General features: G+C 47.6%; 1 protein-coding gene and 1 pseudogene across 1 annotated transcript; one reads left to right on the plus strand and one right to left on the minus strand.

The window, feature by feature from the left end:
- Positions 1 to 277: 277 nt before the first annotated feature.
- Positions 278 to 2688, minus strand: LOC115323203 (centrosomal protein of 83 kDa-like). Its single transcript, XM_042291650.1, has 2 exons — positions 1242 to 2688; positions 278 to 1083 (listed from the first exon to the last, which is right to left on the minus strand). The coding sequence occupies exons 1-2, from the start codon at positions 2686 to 2688 to the stop codon at positions 278 to 280; spliced, it is 2253 nt and encodes a 750-aa protein (XP_042147584.1).
- Positions 2689 to 12330: 9642 nt separating this feature from the next.
- LOC115323204 lies at positions 12331 to 13161 on the plus strand (annotated as a pseudogene).
- Positions 13162 to 25058: the final 11897 nt, after the last annotated feature.

Below are 25058 nucleotides of genomic sequence, written 5' to 3' on the forward strand. Positions count from 1 at the left end.
GGCACTCGTCAGTCTCTGTATCATAGCGGCTTCACCACAACTCGTCGACTTCTTGTTTTTTTGGTTATCACATGTTGACCTTGTAGACGTGGAAATGTGCTCAAGTGATTCGCCATTTGGAACTGTAAGGACATAATCTTCAGCAGCTTCGTTTGAGACTGTAGGGAAATAGTTTTCAGCAGCTGTATTCGTTTCTGCTGTTCCATGTGCTTCTTTGGTGTGGTACCGGTTGCGCCTGTAAGTCCTCGATGTGTTTCTGCTGCTGCTTGTCCTGGTTTCACTTGTTCTCCTCGGCACGAGACTGTTTCAAAAGGGACTCGTACCACCGGAAGAGTTCCTCTATTTCGACTCGGCTTGCTGGTGCCTCCAAAGTTCTCGCTGTACCCCCTGTGCCCTCGGTGACATGTTCCATCGAGGCCTCCACTTTTTGGTTTGGCGCCTGTACCAACCGTTCTTCAGCATTGAGATGCTTGTCTTTGAGCAGGCGAAAGCGTTCTTGCAACTGCTGATTTGCTTGCCACAGCTCTTGCAGCTCCTGCATGGTCTTTTGTCCCACGGCGCCCTGCTGCTCCGCGAAGACTGCGATATCTCGTCTGGCTGTTGCCCACTCTTTTGTGAGCTGAGCGCACCTGTCCTCCCAACTGCGTTTCACTTGGGCTGCCGCGTGAAACTCTTCCTGCAGGTTCCTGTGTCTGTATACAATGTGGTTATAGTTATCCGACAGCTGGGAGTGGTCTGTCTTCAGCGCTGATAGTGCTGCCTCACACTTGGCCGCTTCGTCCAGCGCAGTGCAGTGCTCTTTCTCCATCTCCTTGGTGGCCTTGACGTGCTGCTCGCGCTGAGTCTTCAACTCCTCCTCGAGGCATTGTCGTGCCTGTTTTAAGTTCTCAGCTAGCTGTTGAAAATGTTTGTTGTCGCTGATGAGCATCTCAGCTTGCTCCTCCAGGCAGGAAAGTTCTGACCACAAAATGTCGGCTTCGCTTTCTAGCTTTCCGTTGCGTTTTAGGAGGCTGCTGACTTTCTCGTCTAACCTCTCGCACTCTGTTTCTGCCTTCTCGGTAAAGGAGCTTCCGTCTGCTTCCGCTTGCGACGAATTGTTACACTTAACAGCATTCTCTCTCTCTCTCTCTCTCTCAAAGTCTCCGCCACCTTTTCGTGTCTCTGCTGCCGGAGGTGACTTTCATTAGACAGGCATCTAATTTTTTCACTCGCATCTTTACAAGATGATTTCCACTGCTGACTTTCTTGAGCGAGGAGCTCGTTCCTAACTGTCAAGGATGTGACCCGTTCCTGAAGCACTGCCAGCATACGGTTCAAGTCTTCCAGCTGACTTGCTTCAAGAGACACTGCAGCTTCTGACGACTGGTTGGTGCGCTCGATGATGCTCCGGACAAATGCTTCGATGATGCTCCGGACGAATGCCCCGAGATCTTCTAACGGCCACTGGTACCGGTCCTTTAAGTACTGATAGTTTTGCTGAAGTATATTGAACTGCTCCTCTTTTTTAGCAAGCTGGTTTTCCAGGGCCTCTCTCTTGCGTTTTGCGATGTCTAGCAGCTTCTTGAGGTACTGAAAGGCACTGAACTCTCGTTGTTCGGAATCATTCTGAACTAGCGGCAGGTCCTCGCCACAGTCTTGAAGAAGGACATCCTGCAAGATGCAGTACTCGGCAGAAAACCGTTCGAGCTCAAGCTGAGATGCTTCAAACTTCTCCTTCAGGGTGTTCGCTTCCTCCACCTTGGCATCTACAAGCTCCAGCTGCTTTGACAAATCCCCACTTAGAGAAACTAACTGGGCTTTCAATGCTTCAGACTCCTGATACTTGGCATGAGAAAATTCTGCTTGCTGCGCTTGCATCTTCCCCAGGAGAGCCGAAGCTGCCTTGCACTCGCGTTGAAGGGCCTGCTCACGGCCAAAGCTCGCTTCGATATTTCTGTCGTGCTCCAAAGACATTCGCTGCATTTCTGCCGTTGCCAACACCAACTCTGAAATCAGGCCTTGTCCCTCTTCGGGGCGAGATGCCAGCATGCCCTTTTTTTTCTTTGACCGCCTCTCCAGCTCTGTCCCAGTTTGCGCAAACTTGGTTGCTTTGGTTGATGGAAGAGGCCCAATTGTTATGCCTCCCAAATGGATCGTTTCATTGCGGTCATTGTTCAGGGATGAGTTGGAAGTTTCTTCTACTGCAGAAACACGTCGATATCCGTAGGTTTTCTGCTGTGTCTGGCTGCACATTCGGAAAAAATGTCCATAATTTCCACACGAAAGGCAGTGCTTTCCGTAAGCTGGGCAGTTTCGGGGTTGATGGTAAGTACCACATCTCGAACATGAAATTTGCTGTCGGTTGCTGGATTGGTCTTTTTGTGGTCCGGATAGTCGGTAACTTCGTTGCGCTGCTCTGAAGCTAGATGGCTGACGATAGAGTCCATCAACTCTAACTTCGTCTTCAGTTTTCTGAATATCATTCATGTGTTTTTTTGAGATTTCAGCTGCTTTACAGGTTGAAATGATTTTGTCTAGGGTAAGACTCGGTTCACGAAGCAACCGTTCGCGCAAAGCCACGTCTCGTATCCCAATGATGATACGATCACCAATGAGCCTGTTTTCTTGAGCTCCGTAGTCGCATTTCTGAGCCTGCAGTTTTAGCTCAGTTACAAATTCGTCAATGGTTTGTTCTGGCTTTTGGCACATTGTGTTAAAAATGGCTGTTGCTTGTGTCACGCTTTTGTAAGGTGCATACAGTTTATCGAATTCGTGCAGTATGTAATCTACTGCATTCTCTCTTTGCCCGCTTTGACCATCTTCTGTTGGTTGCAGAGAAAAGGTTTGCGTAATTCGTCTTGCCTGAGGTCCAAGGCAGTGGAGCAGAAAAGCTTTCCGAGTTGCGATAGGCTTCGATCCATATTCACAGGCTGCCTCGAAGATAAGGTACGATGACTTCCACTCCTCCCATGCTCTTGCTGGGTCGTCACCAGGATGGAACGGAGCCGGCGGTTGTAGGAAAGCAGATGCCATATTGTTGTCGCTGTTGCTTGTTAAATTTAAAATATGGACGTTGAGCTGCTCACCACTTCTGACACCATGTTATGTTGCTAGTTAAGCTGAGGAGGACGGTTTAAGCAAACTGTTTAATAAATACATACGGGATCAAAGCGGCAGCTATGGCGAATGCTCGTCAACTCCAAACGCAACAGGGCGTGCCACCTCCTGCGAGCGTACTCACTGGATGTCCTCTTCTTCTAAGATCAGAAAGCCTCATGACATCATAACAGCGAGAAGGGTCCCTGGACTTTGTTCCTCCGGGCTCCAGTCCCCAGCTGCCATTCTCCAGGGGAAGCTCTCAGAATGGAGGGATTACCGCCGCATCGGAGTCTGTGCGACATTCCAGTGAGATTTTCGTGACACGTTGGACGCCACCTGTTCCTCGGCAGACGTCAGATAACATCCCGGTCAATTTTTTTACCTAAGGGAGTTTCGATGCACAACGCTGAAGACACGGTATGGTGGGGGTACCCTTCATTCCACGTCGGTGCTGTGGACGACGGCATTGAGGCATTGTTCGACCCGAACATTTGGCAGGAGCGCTGCCCTTTCTGAAAATTCCAGGGCCGGCTGACTGAAAGCCGCGTGTATGATGAGTGTGAACGTAGAGAGTGAGACCCCAACCTCACGGATATCCACTACCAAAACGTACGGGGACTGCGAAAGCACAGGGGTTCTTTTCTAACTTTTTGCTATTCCATTATTTGTATCGGCGAAACATGACTTGGATCTGAAATTGCAAGCACGGATTATTTTTCGCCCTCATTTAAGGCATATCGACAGCGGCGTACCAACTTGTTTTTGAGTGAGGGGGCAAACCAGACAGCAACTTCCCCCCCCCCCCTCCCCCCCGGGGCCGGGAGGCGATGCCCTTGGTATTCATTGGCCGCCGCCGGCCAGTGTGTTTGCCCTGCCCAGTGGCGGCTGTTTCAGGGGGGGGGGGGGGGGGGGGGGGGGGGGGGGCAAAAACACATGCCCTGCCGCCCCCCCCCCCCCCCCCTCTGAAAACTGGGGGAGCAAGCGCCCCCCCTTGCCCCCCGGTTGGTACGCCCATGTATATCGAAGAGATCGGGAATATGAGACCACTCAAAAGCGTTGAGGTGGCGGCGCATTGGTAGCCGTAAAGGAAAATATGGTGACTCGTAGCAGGCCCAATTTGGAGGTTTTTTACGAATCAATTTGGATTGAAATTCAGACTAACGAAGCTAAGAATATGTTTATAAGTAATTTTACATACCTCCCCAAACAGACCCCGCTTCTTTCTCGGCTAATTTAGCTATAGGCTCGAGACGGCATTGCGCAGCATAAATGGAAATGTTCTTATCCTATAGGTGACTTTAATATGTCATGCAGGCACGTAGCCAGGGGGGAGGCCCATGGAACCCGCCCCCCCCCCCCCCCCCCCCCCGAAATCTTCCATTTTGCTAGGACCCTCCTCTCCCCCCTCCCCCTCATACAGCATTTTGTCATGGGCGCCCCCCCCCCCCCCCCCCAAAACAAAATCCTGGCTACGTGCCTGATGTCATGTATTGACTGGCAAAACAATTTTATCAACTCCTCGAACTCACAAAAAAGCCAAGACTTCCTGAGCATGGTATTGTCGCGACTACTTCTTTGCGTGATCGTGGTGCGGAAGACGACTGAATGACATTTTTTATAAACTGCTGGCGCAGCCCTGGCCAGGCAACTCGACAAACCGCGTGGCCGGCCCGAAGGGTCGAAACCGAAAGTACTTAAAATTTGGCGCTTTTTCATCTTGTCTTCATGTAGACAAACACCATTTTTATTTTGATATATGATCTCCAGTTATTAATTAATAATAATAATAATAATAATTTTATTGCAAATGAACATAACGTATGTTAAGTCTGACCTGCCTAAGCCACATTGGGCTTGACTGGCAGCGTCTTAAAATCAGTGAAACCATGCCGTTTGCAAAAGGAAACATGTAAAATAAAATCCACACAAAAAATCAGAATAACAAAAGCAAACTAGTGAGCACTTTACGATCTAAAATTTCTCAGGGTTTTCTTGAGCTTGTATTTTGTTCTTAAATTTAGAATACTAGAAGGTAGTTTGTTCATAAATGCTGGTACATAGTAACTCCGAGCTCTTTTTCCAAATCTTGTCGAACATCGAGGTATCCGGTAACGCTCTTTGGGTCTAAGAATACGAGAAGGGACATATGGAACTTTAAATTGACTATCCCAAAAATGCCTGTGAACAACAGTTTCCATCAAGAGCGAGTTAAAATCAGGCAAATGCAGTGCTTTAAACACATCAATGTCCCTATCAAGGTATAAATCATAGGAAATGTTCTTTAGCAAAGAATGCAGAATTGAATTAATTCTAATTTGCCAACGCAGAGCACAATGACCATACACGGTAATACCGTAACGGAGCACACTGTAAACAAGAGCATGTACAACAATTTTTCGAACGGATAGTGGCATAAAATATCTCATGTTGTATAGCAAACAAGACACTGCACGAATTTTCTTACACACATGAGCAAGATGAGTGTTCCAGGCTAGGTCACTGTCAAAGAATAGGCCAAGATATTTTATAGAAGATATATGCTGTATAGGCTCACATGCACATGATAGGCACCTGGACGTATGTAATCGTAAAGAGCAGGTCATATTAACTTTTTTCAAAGGGTTGTGGAAACATATTAGCTGCGTTTTGGATGCATTAACTTTAATTAAATTAGCTTCAAACCAGTCCATAGTTTTAATTGCCGCAGTTTGCAAAGACGAAAAGGCATCTGAATAATTGGACGCTCTAGATAAAATAACGGTGTCGTCAGCATATTGAAATAGCGAAACTGGTACCACCATGGAGAGGTCATTAACATAAAGATTATATAACAGTGGACTAAAAACCGAGCTCTGGGGGACACCCGCTTTGATTGAAAAGAATCCGCTTTGATACCCTCCAAATGAAACACATTGACGCCTATCCTGTAGAAAGTTTTCCACTAAACTTAAAAAAGAACCTCGAAAGCCTAACTTTGAAAGCTTTGTTATCAAAACGTGATGGTTAACACTGTCAAATGCCTTGCGGACATCAAGGAACAGTGCGCAGGCAACTTGATTCCGTTCAAAAGATAAATTGAGCATGTCAGAAAAGTCCTCAAGGAGCATTTGAGTACCTCGGCCTTGTGTGAATCCGTACTGATAAGGAGATAGTAAACTGTGTTTATCTAAAAAGCTATTCATAGTTATCCACATATGTTTTTCCAGGATTTTATCAAAGCAAGACAGAATGGAAATAGGTCTATAATGTTCTACGTTATTTCGCGCGCCTCCCTTGAATAATGGAATCACGAAAGCTGTTTTCATTGCTAATGGAATGATACCATTAGATATTATGTGATTAAAAATCGAAAGTAGAACAGCCCTAATCCCTTCAAAGTTTCTGCGCAAGTCATTAACTGAAATACCGTCGATACCTGGAGATTTATTGGGCTTAAGGCTAAAAAGGATGGACCTAAGCTCTTCTTCAGAGAGAAGAGGAAGATAAGCCGAGTCTAAGACACTTTTGTTTAAGGTACATGAAACTGGGTGTTGCCCTGCAATGCCTGATACTTGAGAGAAAAAATTGTTAAATTCATTAGCAATACTCTGTGCATCAGTAGAGAATTGCGAAAGAAGGTAGCTATCATTGCTTTTAGTGCACTTCTTCGTACCATGGAGATCGTTGATGAGCGGCCAAGTTTTTTTTATATCCGAACGAGCGTCCTTAAATTTATTTCTAAAGTGCATGCGTTTGGCCTGACGAATCATGGCATTAACCTTATTTCTGTATTGCTTAAATTTCAATCGTAGCATAGTGTTACCGGGGGAGCGTTTTGACTGTGCCCATAAAAGATCTTTTTCTTTGATGGCTGCCAATATTTCTGAAGACATCCATTTCTGGTCTATGTTACGATGTTTAATTTTTACAGTGCGTGTAGCCGCCTTTTTAAAAAGGTTAAACTGAGCTACAAACTGTTCATAACCGTCAGCTGGAGATGTAGTTAGAAGAAAAGTATTCCAGTCATGTTGCTCCACAAGTTTATCGAAGTGCCTGGGATCAACTATTGACAACTCCCTCACAGCGCCAACATAAGTCAATGGCTTAGATATCAGTGTTAATGAACAACAGACAAAATAATGATCAGCAAGTTTCGTTTCAATAATTGCAGACTGAATTACTACGTTTTGTGCTCGTACGTTTATATGATCAATGTTAGATACCACCAACTGGCCAGAGATAAATTCCTCCCGTGTTGCCTTCTGAATTGTTGCTTTTAGGCCCCATTTAGACAAAACATCAAGATAGTCTGCGACTATGGTCACTGTGGGACGAAGTAAGTCGATATTAATATCGCCGTTTACACATACAAGCTCTTCAGATGAAAGAGTGGACAAAGCTAAATCTAATTCGGCCAGAAATAACCGTGCATTACAGCACGGGGGACGATAGATTGAGAAAAGGACCAGGGATAACAAAGGAGTGCTTAAGTGCTGCGTAACTACTTCTGCCTGTTGGAATGAAAATTTTAACTCGGCCACCGACCAACTATTTTTTATAAACACAGCCACACCCCCTCCTCTTCCCATTGGACGAGTATAAGAAAACACCTGATAGCCTGGTATTTTATACTTAGAGAAACTGTCCGAAGAAATGTTAATCTCGGTCAGTACAAAAGCATCAAAACAAGAGCAAAAATGGGAGATTAATGCGAGAAAATGGTCCCAGTATTTCCGGATGCTTCGGATATTAACATGGGTAATACGAAAAGTATTACCTTTGAAACTTGTAAAAAAGTTCTGTACTTCTGAAAATGAAACAAAAGTACGAAAGTCATCACAGTCCATAATCAGACGGTCCTCTCTGGATCCAATATCCTTTTAGTTTATCAGTTCAAGATCGTGTTCACAGCTGATGCTCACTGGGGTTGCCTCATCTTGCCGCTTGGCAAAGATCTTGCCATTTCGAACCCAAACATACTTGAATCTTTTCTCCTTTCCCCGTGTTCGAGCCTTCCAGAACAGGTTTCGGTTGATTTGGGTGAGATTCTCGTTAAAATAAAGCTGGGGTAGAGTTCTCGCTTGTGCGAGTTCGCGCAGACCGCCACGTGCCTTCATCCATATCTCTCGTGCAGCTGATGACGAAAATCGAACCAAAATCGGGGGGATCTTATTCTTTTGCTTGGGAGCCTGTGGACAGCCACTATGTCAGAAGGTCGAAAAGATGTGATTGACAGTTTGTCTGCGAGGTCAAAGAGGGATTTTTTGAGGTCTTCATTGGTTGACACCGGCATGCCATGGATTTCTAAATTAGGCAGGCGGTTGTACTGTTCAGCGTCGTTTAACTCGACCTGGAGATGGGAGATGCATGCAGCGTTCTCAGACACAACATTTTTCAGTTGAGTCATCTCTGCTTTCAGGTCTTTTATTTCCTTTTTACTTGTTGTCATTTCGACAAGTAGCTGGTCATATTGGCCCGAGTTGAACTCCACGGAGGTCTTCAGCTCGTTCACAGTGGCCTTCATTTCTTCGAATGTTGTTTTTAAGGTCAACAGGTCATTCACTTGGGCTGGTAGTCCAAGGAGACTATCTACTTTGTCCTTAAGTGAAAGAAGTTGATCCAGCTTTTCGTTCACTTCAGCAAACTGAGCTGACAGGTTCGTAATATCTAACTGTGAGGAGACCTTATCAGGGGCCGATGACTCCCGTCCGTCTTTCGCGCGACATGACCGACAGCGCCATTTTTCTCGTTTCTTAGTTCCCATAACCTGGAACGTAGTATCCGCCACACCTGAGCAAGGAGTACCGATGTGGTACGGAAAAGAGCATTCTACACAGGTTAGAAAGCGTCCATCATCAGGCAGCAGTTTTGAGCATGCTATGCACTCTTTCACAGGCATGGTAAAGTGGCAAACGAAAAGTGCGAATACTTGCTGCAGTTGGGTGAGGCAGACGTCTTCGCTTGTGATGACTGTTGCCGGTGAAAGCCACGCAGTTCCTTGAAGACGCGGGTAACAGACGAGTCAGCTTCAGTGATGCGATACCTGGGTCGTTCTTAGCATATCGAGAACGAATGTGATCCCGTAGAAAGGCAGAAGTCCGTCACCAGACTGGAGGTCGCCGGATGATTATAGCGGTAGTTGAGTTCGTGACACAAATCTGTAGTTGACAAGTCGCTTGTGAGCTATCAGGATTGCTATTCAAGATAATATATACAGAGCGGTGGAAACAAACGTTCGGATGCTAAGGCTTCTTCTTCTTTGAGCCTTTTATTAAACCTTTCATGAGCGTATGTACGAAACTGCACCCCAAATTTCGCCGGTGTCAATGGCTGACATTCGTAGCTGCTGCGTGACGTCACAAAAACGCAAAGGCAGCAAAGGTTTGTCGGATGGTCGGGATAATAGGCGTTGGTCGATGGATGTCTTGTATTTTGTTTCGAACTATATAGTCTCCTAGGCTGTTCCCTACTGAAATACGGTTCTTTTAATGCAGTTCCCAAGCGTGTGCAACCTTTTAGCAGGATATTACTCGAAAATAGCCATAAGCTTCGAGCAAACGTTTGCCGTTTCGCGCAAACACTAACTGCGACGGCCATCGATCGAACTAGGAGCGCTTGCAAAGCAAAGGATGCAGATTTCGCCTCTGAAGCGGCAACTAGGTACACGAAGCGGCATCTGGGTACACATTTCGGCGGATCCACAGGATCGGTGATGAGGCTGCGGGTCGTTTTCTCAGAGGCGATGTCCGCGGCCGGGTCGAAGGCAAACGGCGAATCGTTCAAATGCATGTCGTCACTTGACTTGGACGAAAGAAGGGTTTGCACCTGGGCTAGTGGGTGATCCATGTTTGTGAGGGTAAAAGCGCTAAAAACAACGGACAAGTAAAAGAAACGAACAACAAAGAGCGCTACTTGCAACTGAAGTTTATTCTCAGAAAACACAGATATATATACACCGTGAAATCGCGACAAGTACTACAGAAATGCGACATCACCCAATCAGTGTTCGTCTGTCCGCTATCTGCTTTACGAAAGATTTTAAAAACGCCACCTCAGAGCCAAACAGGGCTTTAGATGGAGCGCTGACACACGTTCCTTCAACGAACTCGGATATGAAAAAAGCTTCGGATATCTCCTTTGTCATTTTGTTTCGGTTTCGGGCCAACATAATGGTGTTGTCGAACTTCGGGACACACCCACATCTGTCACAGAGCACAGCCAGATTTTCCGAGGGCGACGATCGAACTGTCAGTGCATGCTCCCTGGGCCTATCATTTATACAACGTCCCGATTGGCCTATGCTTTGCCACATGATAAATGGATGTTGTAAACTACGCCCTCGCTACACACCACATACCTGGTCTTATGTCTCTTCTGACAGACACCGACGCGTGTCTCCCCTCGTCCCACTTTTTTACACAATCTGCCCAGTTTTTCAGGAGCTGAGAGTAATACGGGAACCCCATGTTTCTGCCCCACTTTCTTTATATTGTGGCTCACCTTATGAACGTAAGGTATGACAACTGGCCTACGCCTTGGCTTCTCTCCTACAACACCACACCCTCCCCGAAGTTTCTTTATCAGACCCTCTGCCACCCCCACAAGAAGCGTAGGTGGAAAGCCTCCTTCTTCTAGCTTCATTACCTGCAACCTAAAGCTGTATTCTATCTTATGTGGGCAAGACTTCGTTAAGGCAGCCCTCAGGCATGTAGAGGCAATGTCCTTCTTTATTACTTTTGAATGATTAGAATCAAATGGTAACACCCTCTTCTTAGCCCTAGGGCAACAAAACCAACAGGCATGTGAATTCCGAAATAAAATTTTAAGATCTAAAAACTGTAAGCTATCATCCGCGGGTTTTTCACTGGTGGAACTGAGCCCTGATGCACTGTCCCTAAACACGCCTAACATTTTCAAAATGAAGCCTTCTCTATCAGATCCCTTCTTCGAACGAAAAAACACCAGGTAATCGTCTACATACCTAAAAACACGAATAACTTCTTTATCCAACCGGCTTTCAATATCTTTGTCACACTTTGCTAAAAACAGGTCGCTCAGCACGGGTGCCACGCTCGTCCCAATGCAAAATGGGACGATTTTATAAAATATTTTGTAAAATAGATAGCGGACAGACGAACACTGATTGGGTGATGTCGCATTTCTGTAGTACTTGTCGCGATTTCATGGGGTATATATATATGTGTGTTTTGTGAGAATAAACTTCAGTTGCAACTTGCAAGTAGCGGTCTGTGTTGTTCGTTTCTTTTACTTGTTCGTTGTTTTTAGCGCTTTTACCCTCACAAACTGACTTGGACAAGCTTGGTGAATCGTAGCCACGCTCTATTTTCACATGCGGGTCAAACAAAATTTGGCTGCACGTGTGCTAAATACAACTTCTGGTATCCTTTCCAGGTGGTCTAGCTGTTGGTTTCGGTTTCGCTGTATAATCAACTTGATCCGATTTCGGCGAGGAGTGGATGGACGTAGTTTAATATCGTTGGCACAGCATCATACCTCAGCTTACGAGACTTCTGTCCGCTTAGAGATCAGCTGATAGCTCTCTTCGGTGTATAAAATGATTGCTGCGTAAGCGGGATCTCGATCTTGACGGGAACCCAGTCCCTACGCACGGCGACGATCCATTTCCCTCGTCACTGCACGTCTCGCGGAAAAGCGTGGAACGTCATGTCTTGGCTCGCATGTGCTGCCCGGTGGTTGTGGCACCCAACCGCACAACAAAAATCTCACCCAACCACGAAACAAGTCGAGCACAACAGCAAAAACGAAACACGCTCGATGGCAAACGATGAGACAGAAATGCTCGCTTTGTGTTGTGTGACGTCAGAGCTCCAATGTTGCCACCGAAAGCAGCGTTTACGCTAGGGCGCGATTGGAGCAGTATAAATTCAATTACTCATGCAGAGGGGCATATACAATTCAGATATGGCACGTACGATGCGTCTCCAGGCAATAACAATGATATTCAATTGTATTCTCGCATACAAAATTTGACCGGACAATTCCTTTAACACAACGCGGCCGTTTTCCCTGGAGGACCGAGGGGCGAGGTTAAGCCTAACACATCGAGTTCCCTGTTGAGCCCTCAGTCCATCGCTCCCCTCACTCCGTGGGTCCCAAAAAGGGACGCTTGCCTCCTCCAAAGTCAGTGGAGCGAGTCCCCTCTCTCGGGACACGGGCAACCCGCTCGCGTCCCCATCGCCTTCTGGGGGACCACCAGCAAGCTAATCAATCATTTAGTAATCATTCCGCACTCTTCTGCTATCCTACCCGGACACAGTATTTGCAGTTTGTGAAACTTGGCTTGATTCCTCAATACCTGACGGGCTTCTTGTGGATGTGGAAAATTTTACTATCTTTAGGAAGGACCGAGCCTCGAATGGAGGAGGTGTGCTGGTGGCGGTACCTCGCCACATGACCTTCCCAAAGCGCTAGGACCTGGAGCATGAGCGCCTTGAGGCTGTATTCGTCGAGGTAAATCACCACCGGGGAAAAGTGCTGATCTGCTGTGTTTATTGGCCCCCAACCTCACAGTCTACATCCTACGATCTGCTCGGCGAATCTCTCAAACCGGCTGGAATGGGCAACTACCTGAACCTTTGTGTGCTGGGAGATTTCAACGCGCATATCGACTGGACGAATCCATCTGCTCCCATCCCATCGGCCCCCTGTGATGATATGCTACTTTATATCATAGAGACCGGCGGGTTCCTTCAAGTTTGTGTGGAGCCCTCCTATATTATACACTCTGGGAAAACGTCCTTCCTAGACCTGGCCTTCATTAACAATCCAGCACTTGTATCGAGCTGTTCCCTTGAGTCCAGTCCCCCTGCCTCCGACCACCACGGAATTTATCTCGAGAGCCTACTCAAGCCGCCAAACTCCGGTCCGCATGCGAAGCGAACCCAGCAATTCTCGAAGACTGACGGAACGCACCTTCAAAACCTGCTGCACCTTGCACCCTGGTCCCTGGTGACCGAGGAGCCTTGTGTTCACGATGCCTACGACCTCTGGTTAGATCTCTTTTCGGCCATAGAAGCAGAATGTGTTCCCACAAGGATGAAGACTGCCCGGCAGAGACCATAGATCACTCAAGATATCATTCGGCTCTCCCGTAAGAAGCGCCAGTTATTCAAGAAAGCACGTATGACAAAAAATCCACTCCACTTCAGGACAGCGCAGCAAGCGCAGAAAAGTCTGAAAAAAACTAATCTACTCTGCACACAGGGCCTATATGGAGTCGATTGCAGAGAAAGCCATCCACTTCCCAAAGCTTTTTTGGGCCCATGAACAATCAAAGAAAATCATCCTCCCGTCCTGTTAACGGAAGCCAGGTAATAGAACCCGGGACCATAGCGGAACTTTTCAGAGACCACTTCTCATCGGCTTGGATCACCCCTGGCAACCCCTCACCTCTACCCCCCAACACGCCCCGTTGTAGTTCACCACTTGCATCGCTCGATGTGCGTGAGGAAGACGTTGCAGAAGTACTGCAGCGTATAAACCCATTTCAGAAGGCTGGACCTGCCACCGACTCTGTCCCCCGACAATGGAAGACTGCCCAAGTCACTCCGATATACAAGGAAAGTGGGCTGTCCAAGTCACTCCTGTCCTCGTACCGGCCAATATCAACTACATCCATCTTATGCAGAAGAATGGAGAGAATAGTTAACCGACATTTACTGGAACACATTGAGCGACACCAGTTGCTTTCTTCGCACCAATATGGTTTCCGCCCCGGTCGGAACTGCGAGCTAGCTCTCGCAACCACGGGTCACGCCATCAGCAGTTCCTTAGATGGACGTACACCACGCGAGCTCGTCATACTCGACTTCAAGCAGGCTTTCGACAAAGTTGACCACTCCATCCTATTGCAGGGACTCTTCGACATAGGATTATCCGGCAACCTGCTGGACTGGGTAACGTCCTTCCTGCTTGGTCGTACCCAGCACGTAGTCTTCGGCGGGCAGGGGTCTAACACTGCAAAGGTCGTGTCGGGGATTTCTCAGGGTCGCGTCCCAGGCCCTACCCTCTTAAACATCTCTATCGATGACATCACCCGGGTCTTAGATTGTACGCCCCTTCTTTATGCCGACGACCTCACCCTCGTGCAGCCAATCCGTCGCCCCCTCGATCACCAACTACTCCAAGCGGACCAGGACAATGTTGTCGCCTGGTCAAGCAAAAACAGACTTCCGCTGAACATTTTCAAGTGCACTGCGATGCAGATATCCTCATCCAGACAGCAGCGTTCCGCACTCCCCTGCTACAACCTCGACGAAGTGAACATTTTCAGAACGACCAGCACCAAGTTGTTAGGTGTCAGGCTGAACTGTCGACTCAGTTTCGGCACTCACATTGCTGAAGTGACCTCCCGAGCACGAAGGATGCTGGGGTTTGTTACCCGTGTCTCAAGAGGAGCCGAGTCAAGAACACTGAGGCACCTTTACACCGCACTGGTGCTGCCGCACCTTGAGTACTGTGCCGCAGTCTGGGACCCCCCTCCAAGCAACCTTATCCACTTCTCTTGATAGTGTGCAAGGACGTGCCGCGTACACTATCTCGCGGTGGCAGACCCCTCATGTCCCCCGTCACCAGGACATGGCTACGAACGATCTGTTGGCACGTGTGGGTTGGAACTCTGGCCCTGCGCAGGAAAATCTCGTCGATCCGGCTCTTGGCAACCTGCCTCCTGCCAGAGGCTCCCGAGGTTCCTCTCGCTCGGCAGCTGCGGCTGAACCGAAACGGTGGCATTCAACCACTCTTTGCCCGCACTGACCGGCACCGGAATACCTTCGTCATCAGGACAGTAAATCTGTGACGGTCCCTGCCATCAGAAATGACAGCGGACCTGAATGAGAAAGATGATATAAAACCCATCTGCAGGGGGGCAATACCGCACTTGCGGTCCTAAGCAGCACGCATCCGAGTGTTGTTTTGTTTGTTGTTGTTTGTTTTCTTTTTTTTTTTTGTGCTTTTTTTTTTGTCGCTCATGTAACTGCGGCACCAAAGACCTCCTGGTATGGGCCCCTCGCCTTGTGTGGTGTCGCAACTATTTCCGAGTTGAATAAATATTATTATTTTTATGTATCATTCCTGGGACTTTCCCAGCATAACAATTACATTAAGAACTGCACAGTAAACATTCTGGATCTTTGTCTTACAGTTGCTGAAATGCTTAAATTAAACCATGTAGAGGACTCCGTATAAACATGCGATTGGCACTACTAAGACCTACATTATTAGCACAGGAACAGTTCTGCTATTGTCGTGGAGATTATGTCAACTTAAACCATTTAATTCTATGGAGAAGCTAATTGTACCGCTATTCAATATCTTGATGATGTTAATGATCAGGTACGCGCAATGACCGGTGTGGTTAAAGAGGGCATGGCCAAGTATATACCTAATAAAAGGTCTCGCAACAAAAGTACCCCCCCCCCCCCCCTGGTTTTCAGCCGATCTGGTGAAGAGCCTAAAAAGGAAGAATTACGCTCACAAAATGTATGCTAAAAATGGCATGTTTTCTTGGTACGAGGAGCTTAGTCGATTAACGAAACACACCAAGGCTCTGCTCAAGGTAGATCGGCGCAGGCACAGGGACAATGCGGAGGCTCTGGCGGAATCCGAAGGAAGTTTGGCACTATGTAAATGGCAGGTCTGGTCAAAAAGTAAAGTCCAAAATAACGTTCATTCAAAGCGAGCGATTTCTTACAGCTCCAGCGAATATGGCAAACACGTTTGCAGCTCATTTTAGTTCTGCTTACAAATGCTGGAAGCGAATTGTCCTGATGAAGGGGATATCTCCCTCGATGTTTTTTCTCGGGTCGGTATTACGGTGTCAGATGTCCCGGTTGCCATAAAGAAGCTCAGTAATTCAATGTCGGTGGGTCCTGACAATAATATTCCTGGTCCCATTGTTAGGGCCTACACGGAGCTGTTCGCACCTACCCTGGCAACTGTCTTTAATACGTCAGGAAGGTCTGGTGTGTTGGCAAAGTTACGGAAAACATCTAACGCTGTACCTGTTTATAAATCTAGAAAAAAAGTCTGAGGCCTCGAGCTACCGACCAGTGTCGTTAATTTGTGTGTTTTCGAAGGTTTCTGAAGCTGTGGTGCACTTATATATGTCTTACTTGTTTAGAATCACCATTGTCCCATGTCAGCACGGCTTTATGCCGGGTCGGTCCACAGTAATTAATTTAACGTATTTTATGAATATCACTGTGCCTACTGTGAGTAATCGTAGTCAGCTTGACGTAATACATTTTGACCTGATCAAGGCATTAGATTTAGTAGACCATAATCTTCTCTTGAACAAAGTATACAGCGAATGGGAATGAGAGGATCAATGCTTGCTTGCTTTTCTTGTTACCTAAGAGGCCGCCAGAATAGAGTTAGAATTGAGCTAGGGTGTGTACTTTTCTTCATATCACACCACTTCTGGTGTCACCACATGGCTCGGTTCTGGGACTTCTATTATTCACATTGTTCGTCAATGATGTACAGTCATGTTTATCCTACTCACGAGTTCTTCAGTTTGCGGATGACATGAAGACATTTAGTCTGAGGGGGACTGCCCCGAGGTGCAGGGAGGTAGACAGAATTGGAGATTGGCACTCGGTCAATAATTTAGTGCACAATAGAACAACACGAAGGTTGTCACCTACTGTCGCAAAACGGGACAAATTATGTTCCCCTATGAAAATGAATTGTGCGTACTGGAACAATTCGAGATCTGGGTGTTTACTTGACTCAAATCTAAAGTTTCGCTTTCAAGTAGAGACATTTTTTACTGCTATGAGAACGCTAGGAGTGACCAGCCGTATAACGAGTGAATTCTCGCAGCCTTTTGTATTTATCACACTCTTTGAAAGTCTTTGCCGATCCCGCTTGGAATATGCATCTGTAGTCTGGAAGGGGTTGGCGAGATCAAATGAAGTTTTACTTGACCGCGTACAAAAGAAATTCGCCTACATTCTTAACTAGCGCTACTCGCAAAAACGAGCCACACAGTTATTCCAGTGTCTGTATAGTCACTACAACATCTAATCATTGTATCACCGCAGGCTCTCTGCTGACATTTTATTTTTCTTCAAATGTTTACACAGCAAGGTTGATTCTCCTGAGATTTTATCTATTTCATTGCGTTTGCCACACAGCAGCACTGGGTCTAGTGGCGCATTTTATCCCCTTGCGGCAAATATGTTGAACCCTGTCACCCGCATGCAACTGAAATGCAATGACTTCGCCGAAAAACTAGATATATTCAACGACATCATTTCATGTCTTCGCGCGTCATTAAAGCTATTGTAACGTAATTGATGATGTTCTTGATTTTATTTTTTTTCAACGATTGTTCCTAGAGTAAATTGGTGAATGTACGTCTAAGACTGATTACACGTGTATTTATCTGCATTTATGTATGTCTCCACTTATTTTGTCTTATTGTCTTTGTGTCGCTTTTTATGCCTCTTTACGCCTTGATTTCCCCTTCCTTGTTTATTCTTTGTCTCAGTGTTTTAATCGCATTCAAAAAAGACTACTGGTTGTTCTTGAACACGCAATAGACATTATTATTATTAATATTGTTATTATTATTATTAATATTAGTAGTAGTAGTATTCGATAACGACGACGAAGTTCGGCGTTGCTGAACGGTCGCTCTTACCCTCCCAGAATTTCGTGAAAAAAGGACAATACTTCGATCTGACGTTGCTCTGGCACCGAAGTCTTAATGCCTGGACTCGAGCAGAGCTCCTCATTAAGACTTCAAGGGGAATCTTTCAGACAGAGGAGCTGGCCGAGGACGTTCATAACCAAGGCAACAGAGACTGATGGCCGGCACATCTCGTGCTCAGACTGCAATAGTGACAGCCATCTGGGCCAGAGCTGTTTCGGGATCGCCGAGAAAACTTTCACGAAGCCAGGGGGGTGCCCATGGGGCCCGCCCCCTCCCCCCCCCCCCCCCCCCGCTCCCGAAATCTTCCATTTTGCTAGGGCCTCCTCTCCCCCCTCCCCCTCCTACAGCATTTCGTCATGGGCAAGCGGCCCCCCCCCCCTTCCCCCCCCCCCCCCGAAACAAAATCCTGGCTACGTGCCCGGGCCAAGCTAGGTGTGCCAAGTGGAGATGCCGGGCATGTCGTATGAAAGATAGCCAAACGGGGTCATCTGAAGGAGTGGTGGAAGTGTCGCAAAACGCGGAGCCCCTGTCCTCTCAGCAGGCTGGAATGAATAATAAGCTAGAAGGATTGACCACCCTGAAAGAAAGTGTAGACTCCCCCCACTATACAGTGCCTCTCGGTGCAACTCAACGAGCTTGTATCTTTGAAGCCACTAGTCGACAGACTAAAAGAGACAGTAAACGTCATTCAACAGTCAATGGACTTGTCCGCTGATTGCGACCGCATTATAAAGCTGGCAACAACCAACGCACAAGAAGGCAAGGCTCTCCAAGATTAAGCGTTCCAGCTGAAGTCAACCGTGCAGCAACAAGCGAGCGAACTCCAGGAGATCCGTGGAGAGCGCAATGACAACGAGAAACACAGTCGTCTCGCGAACCTGAAAGTACGCGGTCTGGCGGTATCAAGTGGAGAAGACCTCATGTTCATTGCGACAAGTCTAGCAGCGCAGCTTCGAATTTCCCATTTCGACAAAACTGACATCTTTGCTATCTACCGCTTGCCTGTCCAACGTGAAACGACACCGCCAATTCTAATCCGCTTTACATCTGTCCGCATGGAGGAGTCATGGATGGGAGTACGGGGAGCTCCGCTTGCTCACTCAGCATGGTTCGCTTCCCAAATTGTACTTGTATGACAACCCTTACGCGAGCAAACAAAGAGCTGTTTTGGAAGGCAAGACAGAGGGGCAAAGACTAAGAATTCCTGTGGGATTCCCTAGCCAAAATCTACGCAAAGAAAGCGAAAGGTTGTGTGCCTATTCGAATTAAAGGGGTTATGACACGCCAAAAATAAAATATGAAATAACTCCTCTGCTAGGAGCCATGATATGTTCCTATAATCCTGCTAAATTTGTTCTAAAAATGGCACGATAGTTTTGTGGATAAATCGATTTATATGCGGGTCCCTCGGATCCGCCCCATTCGAAAATACCAAAATGGCTGGAGGCTGCTGACGTCACCAGCCAACCGCACGGCGTCCCCTTGCACGCACTCACAGACTCGACTCTCACGGCTCTCTTGGCGTCACGAGCTTCAGCTTCCGCGTTGCGAGCATACGGTCCGTGAAGATTATATCTACGGCATCGCACGCCTTGTCAGTGTTCGACATTGATCGCAGCAGCGATGAGAGTGACCGTTATCCAGAAATGTCGGAAGCTGCTCATTTTGACTGACCCGCTGGCGACCAGCTCCAGCGACGGCGAGTTACGGACGAACTCACCGTGGTCACCGTCGTACGGGTTCTCGCTGACGCATGCAGGGTGGAAGGTTAACGCGGAGGGGCGAGAGCGAGAATAGCGTTCCAGTTGCCGAGTGGCGTGAGCGGTTTTGGTCGTACCACCTTGGTACCCGCGGCGAGGCGAGCTTGGGCGATCATGGCGGCGCCTAGAATGAGAGGGCGTTTACGATCACGTGGTTTATGGACACCATGGTGTGAATAACTTGGGCAGTGTTGCCTGGTCGCCAGATGAAAATGATGAAAATTCGTAAATTCGTTCTTGCAATTACCAGAGCTCTAAAAATCGCGTAACTTGGTGTATACAAAGTAGCCTCTGAGCATTCCATTTCACGAATAATCTATCCTTTTAATATTCGTGTCATAGCCCCTTTAACCATCTGATAGACATCGAAAAGATTATTTTAGTCTATGACCAAGTTCGTTCGGCCTTCAGATTCTCCTCCTCTCTGCAATTTCTTTGGAGCAAGTCATGATCACGCTTTTCCTGTTTTACGTGTTAATATTAGGAATATACGCAGGCATTGGAACGAATTGCAGATTATTTCAGGGGATATTAGTTCAATAATAGATGCTTTTGTCTTAACAAAATAAGCATTTCTTCTGTAGATACAGATCAGTTTTCCTTGCCGGGATACGCAGTAACAATCTACACACGCTCTTCAGGTCGTGGAGGTGGCATTGCAGTGTTCGGGAACAAAAAATGGTCCGTTTCACAGGTTTCTTTGACGTTTAGTCACGCTGAGTGTGTCGCCCTTTTCCTCGGAAGTGCGACTACTTCGATTTTTTATTTGCCATTTATAGACCACCTTCCACGAACGTAAGGTCTTTTTTGGAAGAATTCGAAGAGCATGTAAGCGATCTCAGTTGGCATGACCAGTTGCATATTGGTGGAGATTTTAATATTTACATCTTATGATCTGCCAAATCTAAGGCGTGCAAATATTTAAACATTTCGGCAACACATGAGATTCTTTCTTCTTCTTCTTCTTGTTGTGAGGTCCAGAGAAGGAAAGGAAAAGCCGGGAGAGATGTTGGCCTCCTGTACGGGGCGAGTCGCTACCCGGCTTGGAGAAGGGGGAGGAGCCGTATGTGGCTAGAAGAGATAGTGTGGAAATTTGGAAACCAGTCCAATAATGTGATGGGGGTTTGGCACAAATGTGGGTTTCAATTTAACAACCTTGCTGTTTGCGGTGTCTGGTATTTGATCAAAGACGGTCTGCCAAACCAGTCTCACCCAAAAAATCCAAGAGGTCTTTGTAAGCCCTCTGGACAAGCCGACGTGGGGCTTCTGGGATGAGGAGTTCCCGAGTGTTGGAGGAAGGAAGTCCATTGAAAGTGTAGCGTTGAAACAAGGTTTTACGCTCTTCTTCGCATTCTGTGCATACTAGTAGCACGTGTTCAATGTCCTCTATGGCTCCACAGTGTAGGCAATCAGGACTATTGACTCGTTTAAGTTTGTGCAGAGTTGACCTTGTGTTTGCGCAGTTTGCCCTCAGCCGATGTAACATTGACGCTTGTTGTCTTGACAGCTTGCGGGGGATTGCTGGAGGGGGCCGTCCTTCAGCCGTTTCTCGGTGTGGGTGGCGCTTCTGGTAGAAATTTCGTATAAATCGCCATGCTTCGTTGTACCGGCGAAGGGAAATGGTTGGGGTCTCAAGTCCATGGGCCTAAGTAGCGAGGGCATCCGCCTTCTCATTTCCCGCAATTCCAGTGTGCGCAGGACACCACTGAAAAGCAAGTTGCCAACCCTTTCTTTCAGCCGACCTGGCAGATGCTACAGTTGTTGCAGTTAATGGAGTGCCTGTCTCGGGGGTTCCGGAGAAGATGAAGAGCAGATTTCGAATCTGTGAGGATGACTGCTCTCCCTGGCGTTCCACTTCGCACTAGGAGCTCCAAAGCCCGCCAAATAGCCACCAGCTCCGCAGTAGTAGGGGTTGTGGCGAAGTTTAGTCTGTCTGCAATGCAGACGTTGTGAGTTGGGATGAAGACTGCTGTCGTGGTAGTTCCTGTCGCCGGACTAGTGGAGCCGTCGGTGTATACTTGCAGCCATCCAATATACCCTGTGTATAGTAGTTCCTGGGTCAAAAGGCGAGAAATTGTCCCAGAAACACTCGCCTTGCTATGCATGTAAGGGAGAGTTTCACTTATCGTCAGTGGTACTTCTAGATGGGGCTGCGGGGGTGGAGGGATATGTCCGGGCGGTCCTATAAGATCTTCGAACTGTCTAGCCAAATAGCCAAAGCGGGAGTTGGGGCGGTCAAGGATGTGTGAGAGTAGTGAACTCCCAGAGGATACACCATGAATTCTCGCAAGGTGACGGCAGGCGCGCTCATCAGCCCGGAGAAAAACAGGCCATTCCTCGGCAGCAACGAGTGTGGCAACGTTTCCTGCGTATCGCGGCAGTCCGACGCACATCCTTAGTGTCACACGGTGAAATGTTTCAACATCACGTTGTTGTGCTGGTCCGATGTTGAGAAGTGGCAAAGTATAATGTAGGCGGGAAAGGATTAAACCTTTATATAACTGAAGGAGGGCGTGTTGTGGTGTTCCCCAGGCATGGCCGCGGAGGCACCGTAGAACTCCGAGAAGGCTGCGGCACTTGGAGAGAACTTTGCGGACTTCCGGTCTCCAGGTTACCCGATCATCCAACAACAATCCAAGATATCTATGTGTCCTCACTCTCTTGACTGTCATCCCAGCCATCTTGAGTTGCAGTGCTCGTTCGGGGGGGGCGTCCTCTCGGACGGTAAAGCAGCGCTGCTGTTTTCTCAGGGGAAAGTGTCAGTCCGAGTTTTTCGATGGCAATGCAGATTGTATCGAGTGCCTCTTGGAGTTGACAACGAATCTTCCTTGCCCTTCGAGTTGGGCCAGCGCACCAAAGAGCCACATCATCCGCATAGATGGATATCTGTACAAGGAACGGTCCCTGCTGGCGAAGTGAGCTTAAAAGCGTTGCCATGGCCTCATTGAAAAGTAAAGGACTAAGGACACTTCACTGTGGAACGCCCTGAGTCACAGTACGAGGACTGCTAAGCGCTCCCGGGACCCTGACCCGAATCGTTCTACCAGAGAGAAATGCCTTAATATATTCAAGCATTTTCCCTTTTACTCCGAGATGTCTGAGGCGCCGGAGGATAACAATATGCGGAAGTGTATCAAATGCCCGCTTTATGTCTAAGAACACACAGTGAAGCATGTTGCGGCGTGCTTTTGTCTCTTCGAGTGCAGATGCCAAGTCGCCCATTGCGTCTGCTGTACACCTCTTCGCACGAAATCCTGACAGTTGGTGTGGCAGCGCATGTGATTGCTCTAGGTGCCATGTCAGGCGTCTCAAGACCAGGCGCTCAAGTATCTTTCCCAGGCAGCTTGTCAGGGATACAGGTCTATAGGATGAGGTGGAGTGGCTCGGCTTACCGCATTTCAATACCGGAATTACGATTGATTCTAGCCAGGTCATAGGCAGAATGCCTGTTCTCCATATTGAGTTGAGTGTCTCTAAAAGTTGTGGATGATAAGCTTGGTCTATGTTTTTCGATGCTTGATACGTGATTCCATCTGGCCCGGGTGCACTTCGGCGTTTGCAGTGTCGGAGCACATATTGCAGTTCAAAGATGGTGAAGTCGTCATCTGCTGTGGATGCTTCAGAAATGGAAGGGCCTATCAGCTCTTGGGGTAAAGCCACGGCTGGTGGAGGAAGGGGGCACGCAAATTCATCAGCTAGCAGTTCTGCCGTTTCAGTCATGGTTTTGTCGTACCTGATGGCGAGTGCTGCAATTGGGTGACAACGGACCTTCGCAGCTGCCAAGGCGCCAACTAACCGCCAAGCTTGCGCGGCTCCCCTCGGATTCCCGAAGGAAATACATTTTTGAGCCCACTGATAGCGCTGCAATTTTTTCGTGTGCCTAATGAACGCCGCATCTATTTTTTTGTAACGTGCCCAGTCGTATTCTGTATCTGTGTGCATAGCCCGTCGTTGGGCTTGTCTCCGTGCCGCTCGGAGGTTGAGAAACTCTAGGTACGAGACAGGTCGCGTGATGGGAACCTTCACTAGTCGGGTCGCTCGTCGAATGCAGTTTTCAATGATGGCAGGTAGGTCTGTAGCGTCAGCCGCAGTTACCGATGCTGCCATATATTCACGGTAAAGGTCCCAGTTGACTACTTTGCATGTTCTGGTGGCGACTGCACTTGCGTTCGGCAAGGCTATAATGATGGGAACATGGTCGCTACCCCATGTGTCTGGTTGTATTGCCCACCACACTTTAATCGCAGGCGATGCAAATGTGAGATCAAGGACGCTTTTTCTGACCCCTTTACGGATAAATGTGGGTGCTCCGCTGTTTAGAGTTATGAGGTTCAGGGCCGCAATGGTGTCTTCCAGGCGTCTTCCCCTTCTGTTGGTTCGGCTATCACCCCAGTTCATGTTGTGTGCGTTGAAATCTCCAGCTAATAAAAGTTCACCTTTAGCTCTCTGTTGAATTTGGTGCAACACATCTGGGTCCCATGTGCCCCCAGGGGCTACGTAAATAAAAACTATTGTGGTGTCTTGCGTGCCGAGCCTTACTATGACTCCCGCATACTCTGCCGTTAATGAGCAGAGATCTGAAAGGTCCAGGACGCTTTGATGGAGGCTTGATCTCACCAAAAGTGAAACTCGAGACCTAGTATTTGAGTCAATTGTGGTAGAATTGTAGAAAACATATGGAGAGAGTCGTACCTCACCTTGTAGGATGTTGGTTTCTTGAAGTGTAACTACATCTATGGTTCTCTGCTGTAGAATTTGCCGAAGTTCAGGAATGCGTGTACGAAGGCCGTTCACGTTCCATTGGAGAATCGATGGGAATTTGGGGTTCCGGTTTCGTTGACACGGCCTGTTGGCTTTCCCTCCCTTTACTATGACTCCATAAGAGGAAGAATCATGTTAAGGAATGAGAGGAGAAGTCGTGCCCACTGCGCATCCACAGTAGATATAAAAGCGTGAGCCATGCGGGTTGCCTTCTGAAGAAGTGGAATCTAGCTTTCCCATGCAGATTTAGCTGTAGGTTCAGCATTCGGGCTGGGAGGAGGCTGCGGCTTCAGTGCAGGCGTCATATTCAATGCTGGTCTGACAGTGTCGGCTTTCGATTCCACAGTGCAGGTGTGGTGGTTGTTCAATTCAGAAGCTCCCTGCGTCGTTTTGCCTTTTCGCTGAAGTGCTGCAGCATAATTCACAGCACTGACATTAGGCTCCTTGATGGGATCATTCCTTTTTTTCGGTGGGCTTGGAGGGGGCTGACCATTTTGATTTGCGTTGGCTGTCTTATACTGTTGGACAGCTGTCCTTGCAGCACGAAAATCAACGGCATGTTGACGTGCGTAGGGAGTTGTTCAGCTTTCTGGAAAGTAAGAGTAGACTCCCTCCTAAAAGCAATCTTTATTACAAACTACAAGTGCCTGAGGCCCTTTTCGATCTTCTTGAACTTCCGAAGTTTTTTGTTTCCTGTCATCCTCACTCACGTGGGTTCCGTATCTGGTAAACGCGACGAAACAATAATATACACTTTAACCTGGAGTTTGCGAGAAAAT

Source organism: Ixodes scapularis, unplaced genomic scaffold, assembly GCF_016920785.2.
Source record: "Ixodes scapularis isolate PalLabHiFi unplaced genomic scaffold, ASM1692078v2 PGA_scaffold2__306_contigs__length_199485367, whole genome shotgun sequence".
NCBI classification, from domain to species: domain Eukaryota; kingdom Metazoa; phylum Arthropoda; class Arachnida; order Ixodida; family Ixodidae; genus Ixodes; species Ixodes scapularis.

Excerpts from the sequence above, each read along its gene's own strand:
- LOC115323203 (XM_042291650.1), bottom strand. The coding sequence starts at position 2,688 with ATGTGCCAAAAGCCAGAACAAACCATTGACGAATTTGTAACTGAGCTA. Across the intron at positions 1,084-1,241 it reads CGAGCTCCTCGCTCAAGAAA|CGGAAGCAGACGGAAGCTCC; the intron begins GTCAGCAGTGGA and ends ATTCGTCGCAAG.